The 25,082-nt window shown below is 39.0% G+C and overlaps 1 protein-coding gene across 1 annotated transcript in view; it reads left to right on the forward strand.

The window, feature by feature from the left end:
* Positions 1 to 140: 140 nt before the first annotated feature.
* The window catches only part of TTC21A (tetratricopeptide repeat domain 21A), a 34,795-nt gene continuing 9,853 nt past the window's right edge, over positions 141 to 25,082 (forward strand). The window contains exons 1-21 of the mRNA XM_060783467.2: positions 141 to 167; positions 3,050 to 3,179; positions 3,648 to 3,761; positions 4,046 to 4,212; positions 5,200 to 5,322; positions 5,920 to 6,077; positions 7,130 to 7,214; positions 7,580 to 7,678; positions 8,751 to 8,946; positions 9,694 to 9,791; positions 10,142 to 10,342; positions 13,598 to 13,727; positions 14,401 to 14,558; positions 15,375 to 15,587; positions 16,672 to 16,910; positions 18,917 to 18,989; positions 19,950 to 20,060; positions 20,983 to 21,121; positions 21,928 to 22,034; positions 23,510 to 23,698; positions 24,044 to 24,154. Of these exons, the coding sequence (XP_060639450.2) occupies positions 141 to 167; positions 3,050 to 3,179; positions 3,648 to 3,761; positions 4,046 to 4,212; positions 5,200 to 5,322; positions 5,920 to 6,077; positions 7,130 to 7,214; positions 7,580 to 7,678; positions 8,751 to 8,946; positions 9,694 to 9,791; positions 10,142 to 10,342; positions 13,598 to 13,727; positions 14,401 to 14,558; positions 15,375 to 15,587; positions 16,672 to 16,910; positions 18,917 to 18,989; positions 19,950 to 20,060; positions 20,983 to 21,121; positions 21,928 to 22,034; positions 23,510 to 23,698; positions 24,044 to 24,154 (2,868 nt within the window). The remainder of the gene's footprint in view (positions 168 to 3,049; positions 3,180 to 3,647; positions 3,762 to 4,045; positions 4,213 to 5,199; positions 5,323 to 5,919; positions 6,078 to 7,129; positions 7,215 to 7,579; positions 7,679 to 8,750; positions 8,947 to 9,693; positions 9,792 to 10,141; positions 10,343 to 13,597; positions 13,728 to 14,400; positions 14,559 to 15,374; positions 15,588 to 16,671; positions 16,911 to 18,916; positions 18,990 to 19,949; positions 20,061 to 20,982; positions 21,122 to 21,927; positions 22,035 to 23,509; positions 23,699 to 24,043; positions 24,155 to 25,082) is intronic.

Consider the following 25,082-nt stretch of genomic DNA (forward strand, 5'->3'; position numbering starts at 1 on the left):
TGCGGTAACTACGCACGCCGGGCAACCATTGGCCGTTCGGAGTGCTCGTTTTAAAAAGGGGCGGGGTTATTGGTAATATTGCGCATGCGTCAACTTGGCAGTTTGACCGTTGGTGTTCAAACTGTCTCTTCAGTTTGAACATGACTGATGGGGACCCTCAGGTTTTGGTAATCCAGTCTCCTTGTATTTCAATGCATAATGAGTACCTTAAAAACAAAAGAACCAATGCATGAAATCACACCAAATTTGGCAACAAACGACTCACAACACAAGGAGAGACCATCACTCAAAAAATCATGATTTTGTCATTTGGGAGTTGTAGTTGCTGGGATTTATAGTTCACCTACAATCAATGAGCATTCTGAACTCCACCAAAGATGGAATTGAACCAAACCTTGCACACAGAACTCCCACTACCAACAGAAAATGAGTTTAGTGGGCATTGACCTTCAGTTTTGGAGTTGTAGTTCACCTCCATCCAGAGAGCACTGTAGACTCAAACCATGATGGATCTGGACCAAACTTGGCATAAGTACTCAATACGCCCAAATATGAACACGGATGGAGTTTGTGGGAAATAGACCTTGACATTTGGGAAATGTAGTCACTGGGATTTATAGTTCACCTACATTCAAAGAGCATTCTGAGCTCCACCAATGATGGAATTGAACCAAACCTGGCACACAGAATTCCTGTGACCAACAGAAAATACTGGAAGGGTTTGGTGGGCATTGACCTTGAGTTTGGGAGTTGTAGTTCACCTACATCCAGAGAGCACTGTGGACTCAAACAATGATGGGTCTAGACCAAACTTGGCACAAGCACTCGATATGCCCAAATATGTACACGGATGAAGTTTGGGGGAAATAGACCTTGACATTTGGTAGTTGTGGTCACTGGGATTTATAGTTCACCTACAATCAATGAGCATTCTGAACCCCACCAACGACAGAAATGGGGCAAACTTCCCACACAGAACTCCCATGACCATCAGAAAACACTTCCCACACAGAACTCCCATGACCATCAGAATCATAGAATCAAAGAGTTGGAAGAGACCTCATGGGCCATCCAGTCCAACCCCATTCTGCCAAGAAGCAGGAATATTGCATTCAAATCACCCCTGACAGATGGCCATCCAGCCTCTGTTTAAAAGCTTCTGAAGAAGGAGCCTCCACCACACTCCGGGGCGGAGAGTTCCACTGCTGAATGGCTCTCACAGTCAGGAAGTTCTTCCTCATGTTCAGATGGAATCTCCTCTCTTGTAGTTTGAAGCCATTGTTCTGCGTCCTAGTCTCCAGGGAAGCAGAAAACAAGCTTGCTCCCTCCTCCCTGTGACTTCCTCTCATACTTATACATGGCTATCATATCTCCTCTCATCCTTCTCTTCTTTAGGCTAAACATGCCCAGCTCCTTAAGTCGCTCCTCATAGGGCTTGTTCTCCAGACCCTTGATCATTTGAGTCGCCCTCCTCTGGACACATTCCAGCTTACACCTACATCCAGAGAGCACTGTGGACTCAAACAATGATGGATCTGGACCAAACTTGGCACAAGCACTCAATACGCCCAAATATGAACACAGATGGAGTGTGGGGGAAATAGACCTTGACATTTGCGAGATGTAGTTACTGGGATTTATAGTTCACCTACAATCAGAGCATTCTGAACGCCACCAACGACAGAATTGGGGCAAACTTCCCACACAGAGCTCCCATGACTATCAGAAAATACTTAAGGCCATCCAGTCCAACTCCCTTCACCAGGACAAGACAATGTAAACAAAGCCCTCCTAACAGAGAGCCATTAGCCATAGATATAGATAGATATGATTCACAGAGAGAGAGAGATATAGTATCATAGATTTGAAAGGGACCCCTAAAGAACAATTATATGTTGCCTGTTCCAGAGTAGGCTAACCAGACACTCTCCACATCAACACTGACAAAGAAACAGCAAGAAATACGGTTTACTCACAAGCATAAAGAAATCACATATATTAGAAACCAACACTTTCTCATTACTTTATTTTCCAGATCAACAGACTGGGCCACAGCACCGCATGGCAGGGGGCAACTAGTAGTAAATAAATAAATAAATAAATAAATTTACCCGGCCCTCACTCAGGGTCAACCTAAATCTGAAACGACTTGAAAGCACACAACAATAACAATCCTATCTCATCAGCCAAAAGCAGACCCACACTTTCCATTGAAATACTAATACATTTATATTTGTTAAAATTGTTCTTCATTTTAATTATTGTATAGTGGTGTTTTGTTTGTTTGTTTGTTTGTTTGTTTGCGTTACAAATAAGATATATGCAGTGTGCAAAATGTGTGAGTTTGGTAGTTTATTAAATGTCCTTTGACCAGTATCTGGCCACTTGGAGTGCCTCTGGTGTTGCTGCAAGGAGGTCCTCCCTTGTGCATGTGGCAGGGCTCAGGGTGCATTGCAGCAGGTGGTCAGTGGTTTGCTCTTCTCCACACTCGCACGTCGTGGATTCCACTTTGTAGCCCCATTTCTTAAGGTTGGGTCTGCATCTGATGTCTAGTGTAGACTCATATAATCCAGTTCAGTGCAGTTCAGTCTGCATTCTATGAGTCTTAGGGCCCTTCCAAACAGGCCCTATATTCCAGGATCTCATCCCAAGATTTCTGTTTATCCCAGATTATCTGGCAGTGTGGATTCATATAATCCAGTTTAAAGCAGAATACCTGGGGTCAAATCCTGGGATATAAGGTCTGTCAGTAAGAGCCCTAAATTGACCATTATAATGCAGTTCAAGTTGGATTATATGGCAATATAGATGGGACCCCATCTATACTGCTACATAATGCAGTTTCAAAATGTAGATTAACTGCATTGAATTGGATGGAGCCTTAGAAGTCTGACTCATAGAGTTCAGTAAGGCTTACTCCCAAATATTGGTAACTAGTTCTGAAATGTACAAGAAGATGGCTTTCTTGGCAATTTTGCTCTGTTTGTAGACAATAAATAAATGAGTTGAATAAAAATGAATTCCCAGTAATTTATCATTTTCTCTCCAGGCTCGAATTTTATACTATGCTCAGGAAAAATACTTCAACCACGTCGTTCATGTGACAAACGTTGAACTGTCAAAACATCTTCACGATGCGGTGCTGCTATTCTTCAAAGGATTTGGAACCTTGCTCCTTGGTAAATGGTTCAAGGAAAATGCTATAAATGTACCCACCTTTTCCTGTTCCTTTTATGCAAAACCTCTATAATGTTGCCCATATCTCTACCTTAGGCATTGGCCAACTTGAGACCTCCAGGTGTTTTGGACTTCAACTTCAGCTGTTAGGAATTGTGGGTGTGGAAGTCCAAAACACCTGGAGGGCGTAAAAAGCTTCAGAAAATTGTCCTTAACGTGATGTGATTTTTGGATCTGCAAACTGACATATGGAGCAGAAAGTGAGAAAACCTGTCATGATATCTCAGTGGCACATTATTACAGTATGGTTAAACTGAACTACAATAATTTGCTTGCACTTTAAAGAAACTACAATTGGATTCATGTTGGGATTACTTCTGAATATATATGCATAGGATTGCACTGCTTAAAATTAAGCTCTGGCTTTCTCTTGCCAAATCCTCATGTATGTTTATGCAATATCCTTGCAGGACGAATCCAAGAAGGCATTTCGCTCCTTGAGAACGCCCGGAAACGCCATGCAGATGTCTCTTTATGCTGCCTCCTTGGTCTCATTTATGCACACAAACGATGTGAAAAAGTTGGTGAGTTTGTCCAGATAATTCAATATATTTTGTTCCAGTCATTAGGAATAACATGAAATGAGAGGCAAGAACGGTGTTAAAATCTGTTAAATTAAAACTTGACTAGGAGAGTTGTATCAGTTATCATTATTATAGTAAATCATTGACCAGATGCTTCAGTATAAATTACTCCAACCCAAAGAAGCTGAAGGAAATTTCTTGTTGTACCGCTCGTAACACGAAAAATTTAAATAAGTGGAATATAAAGGAAACACATACTATAACCTGTCGTATTTACTTTTCAGATTCCTCTGCTGTTTTGGATTTAGAAACTAAATTAAAGGAAATCCGGAAGACTGCTGGAAGCAATGCATTGTATTATGCTGGAATGTTTCTGTGGCTTATGAATAAAAATGATAAAGCAAAGGAGTATGTTGACAAAATGCTGAAAATATCCAATGGTGCAAGAGAGGTAGGATGAATAGGTCAGGCTGTCCCTGTTATCTCAACTTCAAAATGTGTTTTTAATGTGTTTTCCATCCTCTGAAGTTCTTTGTAAAGTTTAATTTGGCGAGATGGATCTCCCTCAGTCTTTTGTGACTCAGCTGGAACCACAGACACATACTGATAGTGTTGTGACTCAGATGGAGTCTCTGAGTGATTCTGACGAGGATGATGGGATTCAGGTTCACAATCAGGTTCAAAATGTTCTTGTTGTAGACAATGAGGAATAGGGTGTGCAAGTTCAGTTTCCCACAGCAGGGAATGATGTTTTTGATACTGAAACTAGCCAGGTGCAAATTGACTCAGAAAAGGAGGACAGTTCTCAGCCTGATTGTAGGCAGGAAGGCAACCAGGCTGACAGTAACGAGCAGCCTGGCCTTGATGAAATGGGAATCTTAGATCGGGCTGACCGTTTGGAATTCAGAGTTCGAAAGAGTGTGAGAATAACCAACAAGAAGGAGGTCAGAGGCCAAAAAAATGCTTTCATGTATTGCAAAGGGTATTAAGCAGTGTGTTTAAAAACAAACCTTTGTCAGAGCAACTTCTTGCTCAACCAAGCAGCTTGTGCTCATTTTCCTGTGTCCATGGTCTTGGGATTTTGTCATGTTCTCTTGGGACTTTGTCCTTTCTGAATATCTGGATGGAGAAATAAATGACAGTGGATGTCAGGGGGGCTGCCCCCCTAATGCAACATTGATGCTTTCTCCTCTTCTTAGAATGACCCTTGACTTATCCATGGGTCACTTAAAAATCCATAATTTTGGTCCCCAAACCTTCCCTTGACTTATAGTTGATGTTGACTTGTACATGAATATATGGTAATAGAGAAGGGAATAGATTACTATTGCACCATTTTATGAAAGAATTTCAGTTTGGTATCTTAGATATAACATTACAAAGAGGCTGTTTTTAAAAATTATGGATTACAATCTGATTTTTTTCTAAACTCTTTCAGGGACTTGTTTTGAAAGGATGGGTATATGTTACATCTGATAAACCACATGCAGTTAAGAAGTCTATCAAGTATCTTGATGAAGGGAACCCAGACAGTTCAGATATATTTGGGATGATGGGAAAGGTAGAGTACTGTATTTACTTCAATTTTCTTTATTGCTTCCATTTTCTTTATTTTGGAGGTTGGGTGTTCAAGTACTTTGGGCTGTTAGAACCCAAATAGCCTAAAATCTGATCCTATGCAGAATTTGGCCACCAACACCTACTGAAATCATTAGATATACATGCACTTAACTTCCTTATTTACAAAACCAAATTTAGGTTGCAATCTCACGTAGACTTACATGAGAATAAATCTTACTGAACTTAATGGGACATGTAAATAAATCTGGACATAGCTGCATTGGTAGTAGGTCTGAGTCAAACACATTTTAAATGATTTAGTCATTAAAACAATAATATTAGATTCCAACTCTTGGCTTCTGCCCAGATAATACAGCAGTACCTAAATTTCATTAGGAACAATGCTAATACTGGATTGAGTTTACCCCATGCTTTGAAGCACATTTCCCACAGTAATTAAATTCTGTAACCTATAGGAACTGTACAGAAATGACAGCTGTTGTCTCTCATCGTTGTGTTCTGATCCACATCTGTGGCAGAGTGGCAGAGTGTTACTTGGGTGCCTTTTGCTTTCAATCTCTTTCCTTTTTCTTGATAGGCAAAATATTTTATGGTGCAGCAGAATTACTCAGGGGCTTTGGAAATAGTTAGCCAGTTGGTAGTTACCATCCCTTCCTTCACTCCAGCCCTTGTCACCAAGATGAAGCTACATTTAGCACTGCAAGACTGGGAGCAAAGTGTAGAAGAAAGTAAAAGGTAGGAGATGGCTTAGACAATGGAAGAAAATAGGACATGTCATTTAATTTGCAAACAGTGTGGTCTACCTTTATAATTTTGTTTTGTTTGGGTTGTTTTTTTTTTTTTTTTTGTCGTGTCAGGAGCGACTTGAGAAACTGCAAGTTGCTTCTGGTGTGAGAGAATTGGCCGTCTGCAAGGACGTTGCCCAGGGGATGCCCAGATGATTTGATGTTTTTATCATCCTTGTCTCTTCTCTCATCTCTCATGGGCCATCCAGTCCAACCCCCTGCGAAGAAGTAAAAACATCGCATTCAAAGCACCCCTGTCAGATGGCCATCCAGCTTCCAAAGAAGGAGCTTCCACCACACTCGGGGCAGAGAGTTTCCCTACTGAACAGCTCTCACAGTCAGGAAGTTATTCCTAATGTTTAGATGAAATCTCCTTTCCTGTAGTTTCACGTCCTAGTCTCCAGGGCACATATTTAAATATGGCTCTAATCATATCTCCTCTCAGCCTTCTCTTCTTCAGGCTAAACATGCCCAGCTCTTGAAGCTGCTCCTCATAGGGCTTGTTCTCCAGATCCTTGAGCCTTTGAGTCACCCCACTTTGGACACATTCCAGCTTGTTAATATTTCCCTTAAATTGTGGTGCCCAGAACTGGACACAGTATTCCAGGTGTGGTCTGAACAAGGCAGAATAGAGGTGTAGCATAACTTCCTATAGGCTTTTTTTGCCACCGCATCACATTGTTGGCTCCTGTTTAACTTGTTGGCCATGAGCACTCCAACATTTTTTTCACATGTGCTGCTGTCGAGCCAGGCACCCCCTGCTAACCCCAACATTCTTAGCTAGATCCTGACACATTATTTCTTCAGAAGTCTTTAAAAAAATCTGTTGAAAGAAAATCGAATGATTCTTAAAATAAGTTGTTCTACTCTCTACACTTAAATAAAACTAAAAAATCAACTCCAAACATTTTATTAATGCTCATATTTTATTGCAATGTTGCTGTGTAGTCAGCATATGCTGTCCCTCACTTTGCTTTCTAATATTTCCAAATATTGTTTAAGAATCCTAAGAAAGGAACCTAATGATATAGATGGACTTCAGTACCTGGTTGTAAACCACCTCACGATGACTGGGAATCAAACAGTGGTGAGTGCTAATGTATTTCTTGGTATTTATGCTGTCGGATCAGTGTTGTGGGCTTTTCCAAATAATTGTGATCATTGTAATTGGTAATGTGTGCTATATTTTTGCACTGCTTAGCATTGAGCTGATACTTTTGGAAATCTACTTATTTAAGAGATGCACATATACCCCAAGGTTTGGAGAATTACCAAACTTTGTTGCTGTTGTATCTCAAATTTCATTCTAAAATTGAGTTTTTAAAACACCCGAAGGAAGACTTTCATATGTGTGATTAGATAACAGTCTTTGTCCTTTTTACTGAGTCATGTTAAACCATTCAAAAATGGTCGTGTTCCTGATGTGAAATAATATTGATCTACTTAATGTAGGCATTGGATACCCTTAGAGAATTCATTGGTGCTCTCGAGATGAAAGAGCCCCAAAGACCAGAACTTCACCTTCAAAAAATGTTAGTGATCAGCAGACTGGTAAGGACAAATTTGAATTGATAATTTTCAAATTCCTTAGTAACAATTCATTGTCAAAGGTATCTATTTGAAATAATTCTGTTCCCTTTCCCTACTTCTGTTAAAGTCTTATGGATTTGATATGGGGGAGATCAGTTTAACAATAACTTTTTATATGTATTTATTTATAACTCTACATTGTTTTACTTTTTGTAAAATGCCTAGAATATAAGAATATAAAATGCCTAGAATATAAGAGAGAAAGGTAGGATATAAGTGAATTAATAAGGTGAGAGAAAGGTAGGATATAAGTGAATTAATAATGAGAAATATCTTATTTATGGTATTATTTTATAAATTATTTGTGTTTAGTTTTTTTTTTGAACAGCAAACAATCATTGTTGAGATGTATGATATATATCACCAAATGCATGGATCCTGTTTACAATGAACATTCTGTAACACACCTGACATTCACTGTAATGCATGAAAGAGATTATAAGTAAAGACATGAGTAGGAAACGGCTTTCACAGATTTCAATCTGTCACCAAAGGTTGAAACAGGGACAAGACTTTCTTGGCACATTGCATACTGCCTGGTTTTCATTACAGTCTTTAAAGATTGCAAAATGGAAACAGGCACTATGGTGTCAGTATAATAAAGCAAACGCATCTGGAAAGCATAACTCATTGTTTTAATACAATAATAAACAATTTAGCAGAATTCGGTTTTTGTTTAGACATGCTTAGAATGAATTAATTGCCTCCCTCATTTCCAAATGGGATATAATAAAATGGGGTGCAAAATTGATGATGCTATTCATCAATTTACAGAGGAATAAAGAACATAATTATGCAAACTATGCTCACTAATCTAAAAGCTGATGGCTAGTGTTAATAGAGTTGTCAGTTTTTGCATCCCCTTTCCCTATATCCTACCCCTACAACCATTTACACCATGCTTATGTATAACAGTGTATGTGATACTCCATGAAACTGGAGAAATTGAACATAATGTTTTAACAATGCCATGGAACTCTTTCAATCCTTGTGTCTCATATGCATGTCTTATTCCTCCCTCCTTAACTTTTAGTCTGGGAAAAATCAAGATATCCTACAGGAGGTATATGAGTTCATTAGAAAAACAGGCATCAACCTGCTGTCTTCTGATGCTCGTTTTGCAAATGAGTTAGGATATCAGCTGATCCTTCAGGGGAACTGGAAGGAAGCTTCTGTGTGGTATAGAAAAGCTACAGAACTGGATGAAAATACTATTGAGTCACTGACAGGTAGGCTCTTAGGGATTTATTAATCGAAATAAGTTTTTGCCTTCAGCTTTCCTGTATTCCATCCTCAAGGTGTTTCTAGGTTTCCCATATAGGAGAAATGCCTTAAGGTGTGGATCTTCTTTACATCATGGAGGAGAAGGTACACATATCTTCCAAATAGGTTAGATAACAAGTGGATTATTACTCTGGAAATTCTGAAATTGTCAAATTGCAAGTACTGTTGTAAGGAACTGCATTACAGTTAAAATAGCATTGAATGAAGCTAAACAAGAGTTACTTTGCTGTTCTAATACATGACCCTATACCAATATGAGGAGCCACGGTGGTGCAGCAGGTTAAACAGCTAAGCTGTAGAACTTACTGACCAGAAGGTTGGCAGTTCGAATCCATGGGATGGGGTGAGCTCCCATTGCTATCCCCAGCTTCTGCCAATCTAGCAGTTCGAAAGCATGTAAATGTAGGTAGATCAAAAGGCACCACTTCATTGGGAAGATAATGGCTCTCCATGCAGTCATGCTGGCCACATGACCTTGGAGGTGTCTATGAATAATGCCAGCTCTTTGGCTTAGAAATGGAGATGAGCACCACCTTCCAGAGTCAGACTCAACTGGACTTAATGTCAACCTTTACCTTTACCTATTCCAATATATGTTGTATTGCTACCAAACATATGACTTCTGATTTACAATTCAAAGCTTGTGGTTTGTGAAAAATATTTACTTCTGAATTGGCTTTATTGTTTTACAGGGCTTATATGGTGCCAGGTACTCGGAGGGAAACTAGAGGAAGCAGAACAACAACTGGAATTCCTAAAGGAAGTTCAGCAATCCATTGGAAAATCTTCAGTTAGATTGCACTTATTTTCTTTGATTATCCACTTACTGTAGGTTACAAATTGATGATAGATGACCCCTTGCATGTTGGCATCCTCAGACTGTGGTAACGTTTACTTAACACAGTTTTCAGATGTTCCTTCAAATGATAGCCAGTGCTGTTTCTTTACCTATTTTCTCTGAAAATCTGAGAAGGGGCAGCAGCTAGGAGATAATGGGATAATGAACCTGGCTGGGGAAAGCCAGGAGGGGTGGTAGGTCCTCTCCAGCTCAGGCCAGCATATCTGAGAGGTAACAGTCTCAAAGATCTTACCATGGAAAAAAAATATACCCAGTAAAATTTAATATTCTCTGTCTCATAGACCCTAGCTTATCTTCAGGCTGTGATAGCTTCAAGAAAAAACAAGAATGAACAGACTGCCAGTGCCTTTCTCAATGAAGCTGCTGAACTTCATTTTTCTGCTTTGCATGGTCTTCCGTTGAGCATTGAATACTACGAAAAACTCAACCCTATGTTTTTGATTGAAATAGTGAAGGAGTATTTGGTCTTCTGCCCTAAACAGGTGGGAAATCCTGTTTCATGCTCCCCAATTTCCTGGGCACTGGGGCTTGGTGTGAGGGGAATCTCCAGAAAACCTTTTCACCTAAGGCTTTTGCTGGTGAGAAGAGGCAGCTAGTGGTTGATGTAGGATGCCATCCTGTGTCTTTTTGGGTAGTTATCAAACTGATCCCAAGAATTACTGTATATATTGTATGGCAGCCTGTTCAGCCTGTGATTGTGTCTGATGATCATTTTGATTTACATGATGGGAATGGGGATAACGTTCATATTGATGTTCCTGAAGGGAATCGGGATATTTATTCGGCTTCTGGGCCATGGTCTGGGGGTGAGAGTCCTGAGCTGCTGCAAGGGCCTGAATGGAGTTTAAAAGACAGGTCACAGAGGCCTGAGTTGCTGCAAGAGGATTCTCAAGGCTTCGAGCTTGGGAAAGGATTTCTGATCAGTTATCTGAGAATGAAGTTGATTTCGAGGTCCCAGGTGCAGGAGTGAATGAGGAAAGTGAGACCTTGAACAGGAAAAGATGTTTCAGTAAACGGAGACAGTCCGTACAGCAATTTAGATGCTCGGCTAGACTCCAACAGAAGTTGGATGTGAAACTGAAATTAAGAAAGAATCCATTCCTAGCTGTTTGGGAATTAGGGGTTTATAAGTGATTTGTGACAGACATTGCTTCAGTTGAAGCAACATCAAATTAATGCCAAGTTTCCAGCGCCAAGGTCTGCCCTAGCTCATGCTTATTCTGTGGAATATGCTTCTGTTCTGTTCATGTTCTGTTCATGGATTCAAGTATCTAGTTTCATGGATTTCTTTGGACTTTGTTCCTCTCTACCTTTATATCAATTGGGTTACTTTTTACTGCTTTGGCTTTTTATATTCTTAAATAAACTGCTTGCTAATTTTACTCAGCTGTTGTGGTGTTTAAAGTCAGAGGGGATTCTGCTCTGGAGTACGACAGTATATTTCTTCATTCCCTTTTCTGTAATCTATCTATATCTATCTATATATATAATAAAGAAGAGTGTTTGTATGGGAAGGACAGAGGTGCGGAGGGCGGAAGGGGTATGTGCCAGCGTTCTGATTGGCTGCCGCTGTGGTGCTATTTGCATATGGTCTCTGATTGGGCAGCTTCAATAGGAGCCCCTGGTGGAGAAGAGGGCTCATGGCAGAAACGGGGCATGACAGAAGGAAATTTGCATATGGTCTCTGATTGGCCAGCCTCAAATCCAGCATTCTGAGATGACAAAGAGAGGAAAGGAAAGGCCAAAGGGGGCTGGGTCAGAACACTCCCAATACAGACCGAAATAGGCACACAGAGCCCCCATCACCCACTCGACATCCTACTGCAGTTTGGAGGACTATGAACCATGGATGATGGGACTTGCAGTACCACCACTCACATTCTGAGACCGCTGTTAACCTTATCCAATGACTGATCAGGACCAAACTTCGCACATAGACCTCTCATGACCCACTTTACGTCCTGGTGTGGTTTGGCCGGGGATGGACCGTGGATTATGGGACTTGCAGTACAATTGCTCAATTCTTCAGACTACTGCAACCCTCATCCAATTACCAATAAATGCCAAACTTGGCACACTGAGTCTCCATGACGCACTCTACATCCAGGTACAGTTTGAAGGAGGATGCACCATGGACGATGGGACTTGCAATACCTGCACTCCCTTCCTAAGACCATAACTGCCAACAATGATGGATCAGGACCACAATTTACACAGAGAGCCCGCATAACTCACTCTACATCCTGGTGCGGTTTGGAAGAATTTGACAATGGATGATGGGACTTGCAGTCACTTCACTCACATTCTGAGACCTCTGCAAACCTCATCCAATGACGGATCAACACCAAACGTGGCACATAGACCTCTCATGACCCACTTTACGTCCTGTTGTTATTTGGAAAACTTTGGAGATGGATGATGGGACTTGCAGTACCTTTGCTCACTTCCTGAGACCACTGAGACCCTCACCAATGACTAATCAAGACTAAACTTGCCACATGGAACTCCAATGACCCACTCTACATCCTGGTGCACTTTGGAGGAGGACAGACCATGGATGATGGGACTTCAAGTACCTCCACTCCCTTCCAAAGATTGCTGCAACCCTCTTCTAATGACCAATCAAGACCACACTTGGCACACCGAGCCCCCATGATCCACTCTACATCCTGCTGCAATTTGAAAGGGGATGGACTTTGGATGATGGGACTTGCAATACCTTCACTCACTTACTGACACCACTGCCACCCTCATCTAATGACTGATAAAGACCAAACTTGGCACACAGAGCCCCCATGACCCACTCTACATCCTGCTGCAGTTTTGGAGAAGGGTGGACCATGGATGATGGAACTTCCAGTACCTTCACTCACATTCTGAGACCTCTGCAAACCTCATCCAATGACGGATCAACACCAAACTTGGCACATAGACCTCTCATGACCCACTTTACGTCCTGGTGTTATTTGGAAAACTTTGGAGATGGATGATGGGACTTGCAGTACCTTTGCTCACTTCCTGAGACCACTGAGACCCTCGCCAATGACTCATCAAGACTAAACTTGCCACATGGAGCTCCAATGACCCACTCTACATCCTGGTGCAGTTTGGAGGAGGACAGACCATGGATGATGGGACTTCAAGTACCTCCACTCCCTTCCAAAGATTGCTGCAACCCTCTTCTAATGACCAATCAAGACCACACTTGGCACACAGAGCCCCCATGATCCACTCTACATCCTGCTGCAATTTGAAAGGGGATGGACTTTGGATGATGGGACTTGCAATACCTTCACTCACTTACTGACACCACTGCCACCCTCATCTAATGACTGATAAAGATCAAACTTGGCACACAGAGCCCCCATGACCCACTCTATATCCTGCTGCTGTTTGTAGGAGGATGGCCCATGGATGATGGGACTTCAAGTACCTTCACTCACTTCCTGAAAATAATGCTGCCATTATCCAAAGACCAATACAGACCAAACTTGGCATACAGAACCGCCATTACCCACTTTCTCTAATAACCCGGGCAACGCCGGGTCCCCAAGCTAGTTAATATAATAAAATAATGTGTAATATTAACATAAATATTTTTATAAGCTCTTGTATGTGTAATGACTAACCAGACTGACACTCGTAAACAGCAATATGGTTATTGTTGGGAACTATATACTACAATAGATATGTATTTCTGGAAATACATAATTTCATTTTTTTCTTTTTTTTAATAGCCACGGCTGCCTGGTCAAGTTTTATCCTCTCTTCTTAAACAAGCAACTATTATTTTGAACCCAATTGTGAAAGCAGCTCCTGGAATGATAGAGCCCCTTTTTCTAATGGCACAGGTTAAATATTTATCAGGTAAGCTCATGTCTGATTGCCTATTCAAAGAACAGAAAGACACCTGGGTTATTTAATTCATTAAAAAATCTTGACAAGCTCAAAGGGGAGGGTTAGAGCTGTTCTTTGTACTTTTATTAAAGTAACTGCCAAGGAGCAAAATCACATTAAAAAAGAAAGTTTATCTTATGCACAGTTAAGTTGCATTATACAACCATATGTCTTCTCACTGAAGTGAATGCATTCACCTCAAATCTCCCCATAAACATAATGAGAACAAAAGTATGTACAGTATTTGAGAGCATTTGCAGCTGATTCCTGGTCTGTGCCCTGAATTTCAATTGGCATAATATGAAAGTACAGCAGCAAAAAAGTACAGCATGCTTTAGTAAATATATGCAGCTCACCTTTCTTCAGTTCAAACTGAAAATACTATAAATGTGTTAGGCCAGATTTTAAATATGACCCTGGAAAAATGAAAGAAAAAGATACTTTTTAATGAAAACAGTGTGAATATTTCCAGTTTATCCCACTGCTCAGAAAAGGTTACTTCTGTCTTGACTGTAACAAAGGCAATATACCCAAACTGGGACACTAACTAGAGGAAAGTCTGCACTAGCCTTTAATAACTGTTGCATAACATTATTTGTAAGGAAAAGAATGACTAGAGCAAGAATGTTGGGCTATTTTGCAGGAGAATTAGAAACTGCCCAAGGCACCCTGCAGCGTTGTTTGGAGCTGGATCCAACATCAACAGATGCTAACCTTCTTATGGCCCAAATTCACCTGTCTCAAGGAAATATAAAAGAATGTGTCCACTCACTGGAAATAGGGGTTAGCTACAATTTTCAGGTGAGCCTTAGCAAAATATTTCAAATACTTACTGAAATTGTCTCCCACTTTCCTCTGGCATCGCTTTTGCATCTAGCTGTAAGCAGCAAGGCAAGGTGGCTCACAAGTAATCTCCTTCTGTTTTCAACCATCACTTGTGGAAAGAACAGGACAGGAGGTTGAAAAATTAAAGCTTAGTTCCTCATTTATATATCTAGTTCTCATCTACACTTCCATGTCATCTAGTTTCTGAATCCAGATTATCTGCTTTGAACTTGATTATACTGGACTATATGGCAGTACAGATTCAGCCTAAGGGCCCTTCCACACAGCCATATAACCCAGGCCCCCTAAACAAAGCTGAATAAAATCCCACGTTTTCTGCTTTGATATGGAATATATGGCAGTGTGGATTCAGATAACCCAGTTCAAAGCAGATATTGTGGGATTTTCTGCCTTGATATTCTGGGTTATATGGCTGTGTGGAAGGGCCCCCAGAATATCAATGCAGAAAATCCCACAATATCTGCGTGTGTGCACATGTGTATGTATGTGTGTGTGTGTGTGTGTGTGTGTATGCTCATTTTAGGATGTTCCTGTTTGTTGCAGCATGTCATTGAGGAACTCGTCATTCTGCTTTTATTGTCATTATTTTAATCTTAATTTTTAAAGGATACAATAAAGATTGTTGCTTTTTTTAAAGGTATAATACAAGGAAATTGATTATTAAAATCACTCTCACAAACAGAAATTCATCAATATCTCAGATAACATGTTTTCAGGGTGCGGCTGTAGTTGACTTGTCTTATTAGTATAACTTTTTAATATTTTTATCAGCTTCGCGATTCTCCACTGTATCACTTCATCAGGGCCAGAGCACTTAATAAAGGTGGAGAATACCCTGAAGCCATTAAAGTCTTAAAAATGCTTGTCAATTTACCACAAATGAAAGGGGAAACTAAGAAAGGCCAGGGACCTCCTCTGACTACAAGTGAAAAAGTTTCTATCTACCTGGAACTCGTTGAAGCTCTTCGACTCAATGGAGAACTGGTAAGAAACGTTAAATGCAGGCAGTTAAAAACATCCAACTTACAAATGATTAAGAATGGGGGTGAGACAACAGGAAGCGAGAGAAATCTTCCCCTCGGAAGGGAAATTCACTCTTGGAAGAGTTATCATGGGGGGAAAGTGTCTCTACTGAAGTTTTATCACCAATCCTTGTTTCCACAAGTCACATTTTTCAAAACCCAGTGATCACAGGGACAAAAAGAAAGTGAGGTGAAACATGAACAGTAAAACAGACAGCAAAACAAACCCTACTTGGGTGTTGATTCTTCCCTATGCTATTCAAAGCATATACACATACATGTAAGTTGGAACAAGTACATTTTAAAGTGAAACTTCAGCCATATATATATATGGCTGAAGTTTCACTTCAAAATGTACCTGTTCCAACTTACATACAAATTCAACTTAAGAACAAACCTACAGAATCTATCTTGTTCATAATTTGGGGACTGCATGTATAACCTATTCTCAGTGAAAAGAAGCAAGGCCATATCAAAATAAACTCAGTTTAAATAAAAATAAATAGATCAAAATACATGTATTTATGGTAGCTAAGAATTATATGTTGTCAGATATTTTTAATGCTTTTTGAAAGCATATGTATAAAAATATTTCAGGCAATATTCCATTCGGATTGACCAAGCCATATAAAATCATAGCGTTTTGCTTCGAGTATATTGGTCAATCAGGATGGTAGATGATTTGCTGTGGAGTGTTTGAATCGCCAGCCAAGAAAATGATTTGTAATTTGCCTTCTATGAGTGTATTAGAGAGAGAAAAAGCTTAAGTAGCATAATGGTGCACATGGTAAGTACCGTAATTATGAAAATGGAAGTAGGACATCTCATTAGACCTTAAGCAATCTATTTTACCTTCAGTTTTCTGTCTGCAGTATGCAGATAGTAATATTGATTTGCTTTACAGGACTATTGTGAAGATTATCAGGATAACAAACGAGGAACTTGTTCAAACACTTCAAAAGTACTATGTTAATCTTTATTGTTATCTTCTTGCTACAGAAGTATTTACTTTGCAAAGTGTTTTCATACATATTTCAACATTCTAGCACGAAGCTACAAAGATAATGCAAGATGCCATTAATGACTTTAGTGGAACACCAGAAGAAATCCGTGTCACTGTTGCTAATGTAGATTTGGCTCTCAGTAAAGGAGAGGTGGACTTAGCCTTAACCATGCTGAGGAATATTACACCAAACCAGCCATATTATACTGAAGTTAAGGAAAAGATGGCTCAGATTTATCTTCTGACCCGAAAGGATAAGAGATTGTACATTGGATGCTATTGGTAATGTTGTTTTGCATTAATTTTACTTTTTTTGTTGTTGCAAGAATTCAGTTTTACATTTTCCTTTAGATACAGAGAGAAATAAACAATAGAGCATGGGTAATTTTAGAGACTATTAGAAGAAAGTTTTAGAAGCTAAATGTATTATATATTTTTCAGTTAAAGATTTATTCCGCTACTCAAGAAGGAACATGGTCTGCAAATATTGTATTGTCAAAGGCTTTCATGGCCGGAATCACTGGGTTGTTGTGAGTTTTCCAGGCTGTATGGCCATGTTCCAGAAGCATTCTCTCCTGACATTTCTCCTGCATCTATGACAGAGGTTGTGAGGTCTGTTGAAACTAGGAAAATTGGATTTATATATCTGTGGAATGATGTCCAGGGTGGGAGAAAGAACTCTTGTCTGTTGCAGGTAGGTATATATAAACCATAGATATATAAACCCAATTTTCCTATAAATAAAAAAATTATAATGGAAGTAAGCGTAATCAATTTGAACAGATAATACAAACTGGAAGGGATATAGAGGAACACAAAAATTTGAAAGGAATATTTCAAATATTTATTTATTTTACCATATTTATATACCGCCCCTCTCAGCCCAGAAGTGACTAGGAGCGGTTTATAAGATAATAAGTTTATACAAGAATAATTGAAATAAAGGAAGGAAAACAAAAGAATAACACCCTCAAGGTGATTTGGGAAGAAAATTTAGGGATTAAAATTAATGAAATGGAATGGTCACAATTATGGAGACAGACATTTGAAAAACCTATCAATATGGGTTAAAAATTATTATAAGTTAATATGGAAATGGTATCTAACACCAATAAGAGTAGCAAATATAAATAAAAACTATTTAAAAATAGCTGGAAAAGATACCAAGAATTGGGAATATATATACATATGTGATGGCAGTGTAAATATATAAATAATTTTGGGAGAAAAGTATTTAGAGAGATATATGATATAATGAACATTAAAATAGAAAGAAATCCTAGTATAGTTTTATTATCATCATATAGTAATAAACTGTTGAAAAAATAGATGCAATAATAAATGTATTAACACTAACAAGATTGCTTATAGCAAGGAATTGGAAAAGGGGAAAATATGCAAATAGAAGAGTGGTATAAGGAAGTATAGAAATTGGCTTGACATGTACATTAAAAGTTAAAAGTGGGATATGGAAACAAAGTGAATATAATGATGTATGGAGAAAAATTATTGAAAAAGGATTCACAAAGAAAGACAGAAAGTTTACAAGAGGAAATGACATTTTGGACAGATGATGTATAAAAGGAGTGGCTCGGGGAAAAACAGTGGTGAGGGAAATAAATAAATAAATAAATAAATAAAACACTTATGTCACCTCTCTAATCTTTTGATGGTGAACAAACAAAATTATATTTTGTACACTAGGATTTGTTTCTTATAATTTGTTAAGACTATGAGCCTATATGCCAGAGGTATTATGTTATCTAGATACTGTTCGTATGTATCTTTACTATTGGTTATGCTAAATAGAGCTGCTGGGAGCTGCAGTTCAACAGTATCTGGAATACTGAACTATTTCCACCCTAGATTTAACTGTAAATCCCATTGGGATCAGGCCCGTAGCCAGGATTTCGTTTCGGGGGGGGGGGGGGGGCGCTGAATTTTTTTCAGGGGGGGTTTCGGGGGGGGTTGAGTTTCGGGGGGGGGGGCTGAGTCTGAGTGAAAGAGGGTCTACCCTAGCAAACCTTTTGTATTATTACCCCAATACCCCCATGCATATGGGATAGATTGAGTATGGTGATCAGATCATGATATGAATAAACATAACAGTTTAAATAATGCACCAGTAAGGCCTTTTCGCGAACCACCATGAGAATTTCGGGGGGGGGGCTTCAGCCCCCTGAGCCCCCCCTCCCCCCGGCTACATGCCTGATTGGGATTAATGGGTTGCACTTCTAAGTACACCTGTGTCATGTTGCCAAGTAAATATCATGTATCTTTGTATTTAGTGAGCTCTGTGAAAATTTACCTAGTCCTCATACAAGCCTTCTCTTGGGTGATGCCTACATGAATATTCAAGAGGTTAGTGGTTAATAATTATCTGAGTATTTGTTCAAATAATTAATATGACCATTTTCATGAAAACACTGATACCATACCATAATGTTCATGAGAAAGGAAGTGAACCTTTAACTGAAAGCCAATCTATTCAAGTTTTAGGTGAATCCCTTTAAATACTCCAAATCTCTATGTAAATATTGCCAGTATTGCTAGACAGCATAATACTGTAATTGTAGGAATAATAAATAGTCTAAGTTGTAGTAGCAGACACAGTAGTAGTTGACCAATCCTCCAATTGTAAACAACCATTAAGCAACTTCTACTGTGGGCCCTAACAGTCCAAAAATCAAGAAGTTGTCAGAACGGCAGCTGCTATTGCTCATCCTGTCTCAAGTATGTTTCTTGGAGAATTTGCCAGTTTTAATCTACCAAGATCTGACAAATATCCTTTGATCAGACAAATCTGTTTGTATTAGCTATCACAAAATTCGTTTTATGACAAGAGAAACTTACACTAATTTTTAGACCTATTGTCTTCATTAGCAAAAAAAATTGAGTTCCACTTTATTTATGTAAAGCATTTCTATCACACCTTAGAGATTTTTCAAAGCCTGTTAAACTGACTATATCTTAATGCTGTTTTGGGGAACTGGAATCCTTCTTCTAAGAAAACAAAATCAAGTGAGAAATTTACTAGAATTTTGGGAAACTGATAACTTCATGTATAATTAAAAGACCTTCAGAGGTACTTCTGATAATTTTAAACTATAGCCCAATAGTTTAAAATTATCAGAAGTACCTCTGAAGGTCTTTTAATTATACATGAAGTTATCAGTTTCCCAAAATTCTAGTAAATTTCTCACTTGATTTTGTTTTCTTAGAAGAAGGATTCCAGTTCCCCAAAACAGTATTAAGATATAGTTTATCAGCCCTGGGGAACAGACACTTCAGAAATAACTATCTTTTTGTCACTTACTGTAGCCTGAGAAAGCTTTGGAAGTTTATGAAGCAGCTCAGAAGAAGAATCCTTTGGATGCAACCGTGGCAAGAAAAATCGGGCAAGCCTATGTCTACACTCATCAGTATAATAAGGTTCATAATTAGATTGATGTTTTCTTCTTCTCATTAAAAATAAAACATAGACATCCAAAACAAAACAATAAAATTAAATTTTGTAGTTAAATTTGGTACTGTTCCATTATCCAGATGGAGCCCACTAGGGGACGCTAGAGAGAAAAGGATAGTTCATTTTATGGGAGTGGGAGGAGGATGGATTGAAGGTGTAAACCTATTTTCCATCGTTTTCCTGTTATTCCCTACACTCATGTCCCTGTTGTGGAAACAACCCATGTTTATGATAGGGGAATGAGAAATAATCAGCAAAAATTGGGGAAATGGTTTTCCTCCTTTAACCCCCCCCCCCCTTGTAAAATGGATTATCCTTCTCCCTTTAGTGCCCCCTAGTGGCCTCTGACCAGAAAATGGAACAGTACCTTAAACTCATAGGCATTGAACACAATCCTAAATATATTTACTTGATTAATATGAAGCATTCAAACTCTTTGAGGTTTAGCAAAAACTTAAGCCAGCTGAAATGCAATCTTTAGTCTTAAAATACAAATATGATTGATTTTGCAAAGAAATGTTATGATTTAAACTAGCAGGCATTTCAAACAAAAGAACAAATGAATATATAAAGCCTCTGCTTGATTATTTTCCCAATTTTCTGACTTCCTTTAAGTCACCTTTTTTTGGACAGGGAGGAAAAATCTGTACCTGTTATGGTACAATTATGAATTCTAGTTAGAGTGACATCATTTATTTTATTTATTTGCTTCACTTTTATACCGCATATTTCAGCCCTTAACAGGCGACTCAATGCGGTCAAATAATCATTTGATTTGTCTAGTATTATTGCATGGCTTTGAAACTTGTGGATATTTCAAAAACATGTGTGTTGTTCTTGGAGTCTACAGTTGTAATTAATCTGTTCAAATGTATTCATACATTTTAGGCTATTAATTATTATGAAGTTGCTCTCAAGATGAGCGAGCAGGACTTCTTGTGTCATGATCTTGCTAATCTCCTCTTAAAGCTCAAAAAGTTTGGCAAAGCAGAGAAAGTATTAAACCAAGCACTTGATCATGACCAAGGTAATAGTTCTCTTTACTTACTGTCTTATGTTGAAATTTTGATCTTGTCTTCTGGGTTATATCTTTGAGACCAAGAGAAAGAAGTTGGTAGCATAAACTTTTGTATAGCATATACAAAAGTTTTGTATAGAAGTATAGAAGTTGGTAGCATAAACTTTTCTGCTTCATCAAATTTATGAAGTGCAATGCCTAGGAACACATCTTTATGATAGTATGTGTGCATCGCAATAGTAAAGCAAACTTTATGGGGATGAGATATAAGTTCAGTTTTGACTATGGTTTTTGAGACACAAAAGCAGGAACAAAGATATGAATGATGGAGGAAGTTATTGGGGTGTAGTGTGATGCTCCCTGAGAACTAGAAAAGAGATGTGTGGTTGAGTAAGAGTTTAGCAAGTTTCACAAATCATATCATAAGCAGGAGAGATCGTCAGTTCTTATAAATTCAAATGTGAAAGAAAATGTAAGTGACTCATCCATTTGAGCACTTCAGTCCTTCAACCTTATGTTTTAAAGATTCATATCTTTAACAGCTGCATGGTAACCATTGAATAACTATATCCATTGAATTTGCCCTGTACAAATAATGGAAAATTCTGTTCAGTTCATTTCTGCTTTATCAGGTGTTCCAAACCCTTTCTAAATGCAACCGAAATAATGAGTTTAAATCAGATTCATCCAACATAACTCTTTTTAGCTTCACTATTCAACACTATTTATTTGCAGCTACCAGCTAGCCGTATTGGTAGCCATGAATCCTTGTGCAGCAGATACAAAATAACAATTGCATATTTTCAATCTTTTAGCTGATGACCTTCCTTCGATGATGAAGGATGTTAAGAACCTGATGTTACTAGCTAAAGTTTATGAGACAACTAAAAGAGGACAAGTTGTGCTGGAAACTCTGAACAAGGTAAAAAAAAAAAACAGTTTTGTAGAAGCTTCATGTGTTGTCCAAGATGTTTCCAAGGTGGTTACCAGCATACATATAAATATGCAATTGATATCTTATGTAGATGTTGTTGAAATTTGAACCAAGCAGTAACTTTCCCTGCTAATTTTGATGCAACTAGTCCTGCTATGAGAGATGGGGAGTGAGGGATAGATCAGAGATGAGGATGGTTACCATATTCTCTCAAGGGCTCTATAGGATAGGAATCGCACAAAGTCTGTACATTGCAGATCCTTCTAGCTTGTTGCTGGGCAATCTGTCCAGTCAGGCCAAGGAGGTTCTTTGGACTGAAGTCAGGGGCAAATCTAGCTCAGATCTGATTCACTCTCAAGTGTCAGGAAGGAGTCATACTATGGAGCCTACTGGTACTAGCATGAGCATGTTTGTGCTAACTGAACTTTGAACATATGTTTCATTGAGTAATTTCAAATAGGAAAAAGCATCAGAAAAGGTAAAGCAGCAGCATAGCAGCAGAGCGAATGAGCTTCAACAATTACAGGAGCAGAGTCAAACTTTTAAAGTTACAGAAGACCTTATTGAAAGAACAACATTTCTGTATAGGAAAGTAAGGCCCTAGCGATCTAACTATCTCTCTGTCGAGACATCTTCTCATGCTCATAGGAGAAGAACAGAATGGAGGACTCAGGGTCTTGCCATGTTGTCAGAAAACTTGGGATAAAAAGAGGTGTGTCCCTGAGAAGTATGAGTCTAATAGAGACAAGAGAGTGTGCGTTGTAATTCAGCCTTTGATTGTACCTGCACCTGATCTCTCTGGGGATTCTGGATCTGTTAGTCATTCTGATGACCCTGGTGATTCTGGGTCTGCAAGTCAGCAGGAAAGCCAGCAAGAGATTTTAAGCCCTGAAAGTGAGCGGTCTGTGTCTGAAGGCCACATTCCTGAACAGCGGTATGCTAGGGAATCAAGGTCACAAACAGATCTAAACTCAGCAGATGAAAAGTCCAGGTGGACAGGCTAATGATCAGTGGTTCCCAACCTGGGGTCCCCAGATGTTTTTGGCCTTCAACTCCCAGAAATCCAAACAGCTGGTAAACTGGCTGGGATTTCTGGGAGTTGTAGGCCAAAAACATCTGGGGACCCCAGGTTGAGAACCACTGAGTTAGGTGATTTACATTCTGTCAACATAGAGCTTCTCAGGAGAATGTATAAAAGTCAAGACAATTGTTAGTGAAGAAGTCCTTGGAGCCATTTACCAATCCAGAAACGAAACAACCAATATAATCAGAACCTTTACTATACGAATAAATTAACCAGAACAAAATTAAGACATTTAAATACTAGACTGTTAGGAACTTGATACTTGTAGTAAATCCTAAACAACAAAGCCACCAAAAATCAAGGTCCAGATGCTTGCCAGAAACTCTTAGCCTGTTGTCCAAATGGTGCTAACAAGGACCCCCTCTTACCTTATTTTAAGGCATATGACATCCAGCAAAGAATACTGAAGCGGGTTCGTGTTGAACAGCCTGAACTGATACCTCCTCAGAAACAAGTGGCCATGATGATCTGCGTACAGTTTGCTGAGTTTCACGGAGCAGAAAAGGAGTATGAAAAATCTGTGAAGTACTACACAGAAGCCCTCTCCTGTGTTCCAACAGACACTAAAGTAAGCATGGCCTCGCTCTCTAAATTTAAGGATATTAATCAGTATTCTGTATCAGCTCCCTAGTAACCTCTCCTGGACCAACTTCCCAGGGCAGATGGAAATCTCATTTACCCATGCTTCATTCAGCTGCCTTCTCCTCATGCAGTTGTTGTCCAGTAAAGTAGTTTGGAGGAGGAATTACAATTGTGACAGTAGTGCCTTAATCATAACTCAGTAGTGATTATGAATATGGAACAGTTCTTAACTAATTAGCAGATATAGATGTCTGACAGAATTACCAGCACCTTAACCAATTTTTAATTCCCAGGTTATGCTGATTATATTGTGTTTCCGCTTTCCTTTCAGGTACCACTAAAATTAGCTAAGATGTATTTGTTGCAAGGAGATACAGAACAATGTGAGCACTATTGTACCCTCCTGCTTCAGGACGATGACACAAGTGAAGATGGAACAGTGGTACATTGACCTTTTAGTTTGTACTAAACATAACCTTTGTTGTATAGGGAGTCACTCTTTGACTTGAATCACAGACAAACAAAAAATATTGGTTTCTTAGTTTTCATACCTGTCCCTGGGGTTATTTAGGGTACTGAGAAAATGGCATTGGATAGACTGCATCAGCTGTAGTTTCCTTGATAGGGTTATCATGATTTTCTGTGTGTGAGCAGATGTCAACTGGTAGAGAGCATATGTTCTGTATCTCAAAAACTAGAGCTGATGGGGGGAAACTGATGGCATTTTTGAAATCAGCAGATAAAATATGCTCAAAAACAGGGCTAACTGTTGAGGCACCAAAATGTGTATTGACCAGCGTTATTTTTATGAATTACCACCTGGTTTGAGGTTCTTTTTTAACCCAATATAGTTGTTGTGAATGAGGTTCACATTGGTCTCAAATTGACAGTCTTAACAGATCAAAAGCTCAGTGAGACAGACTTTCCATGAACTTAATAAGGTTTCCATTCAATTCCATTGCACACTGCACGTGTAGCCAATAAAATTACATCGCAATTGAGAAGGAGTTATTTTTGCTTTGCTTTCGTATTTGCTTTGGAAAGGGACTTTTGCACTGTAAAATGCTGTGGTTTACGAAAAGCCTTGTCCAAAAGATCATTGATTTTGGGTTGGTATTCATTTTTGAAGATTTCTCAGTAAAAGAACAACAACAACAACAATTTTATTTATATCCTGCTACCATCTCCCAAAAGGGACTTGGGGCGGCTAGGATGTACCTGACTCTTCTAATTCACTACGGCTATCATCGGTACAGGATTGGGAGAGCAGGAATAGCTCTAGAGATCTATACCAAGAGCATTTAACACTGACTTGCCCATAGTGAGATTTTAATCACATTTTTGAGTTGTGTGAAATTTTGTGAAAGAAC

This window comes from Anolis sagrei, chromosome 6, assembly GCF_037176765.1.
Source record: "Anolis sagrei isolate rAnoSag1 chromosome 6, rAnoSag1.mat, whole genome shotgun sequence".
NCBI lineage: Eukaryota > Metazoa > Chordata > Lepidosauria > Squamata > Dactyloidae > Anolis > Anolis sagrei.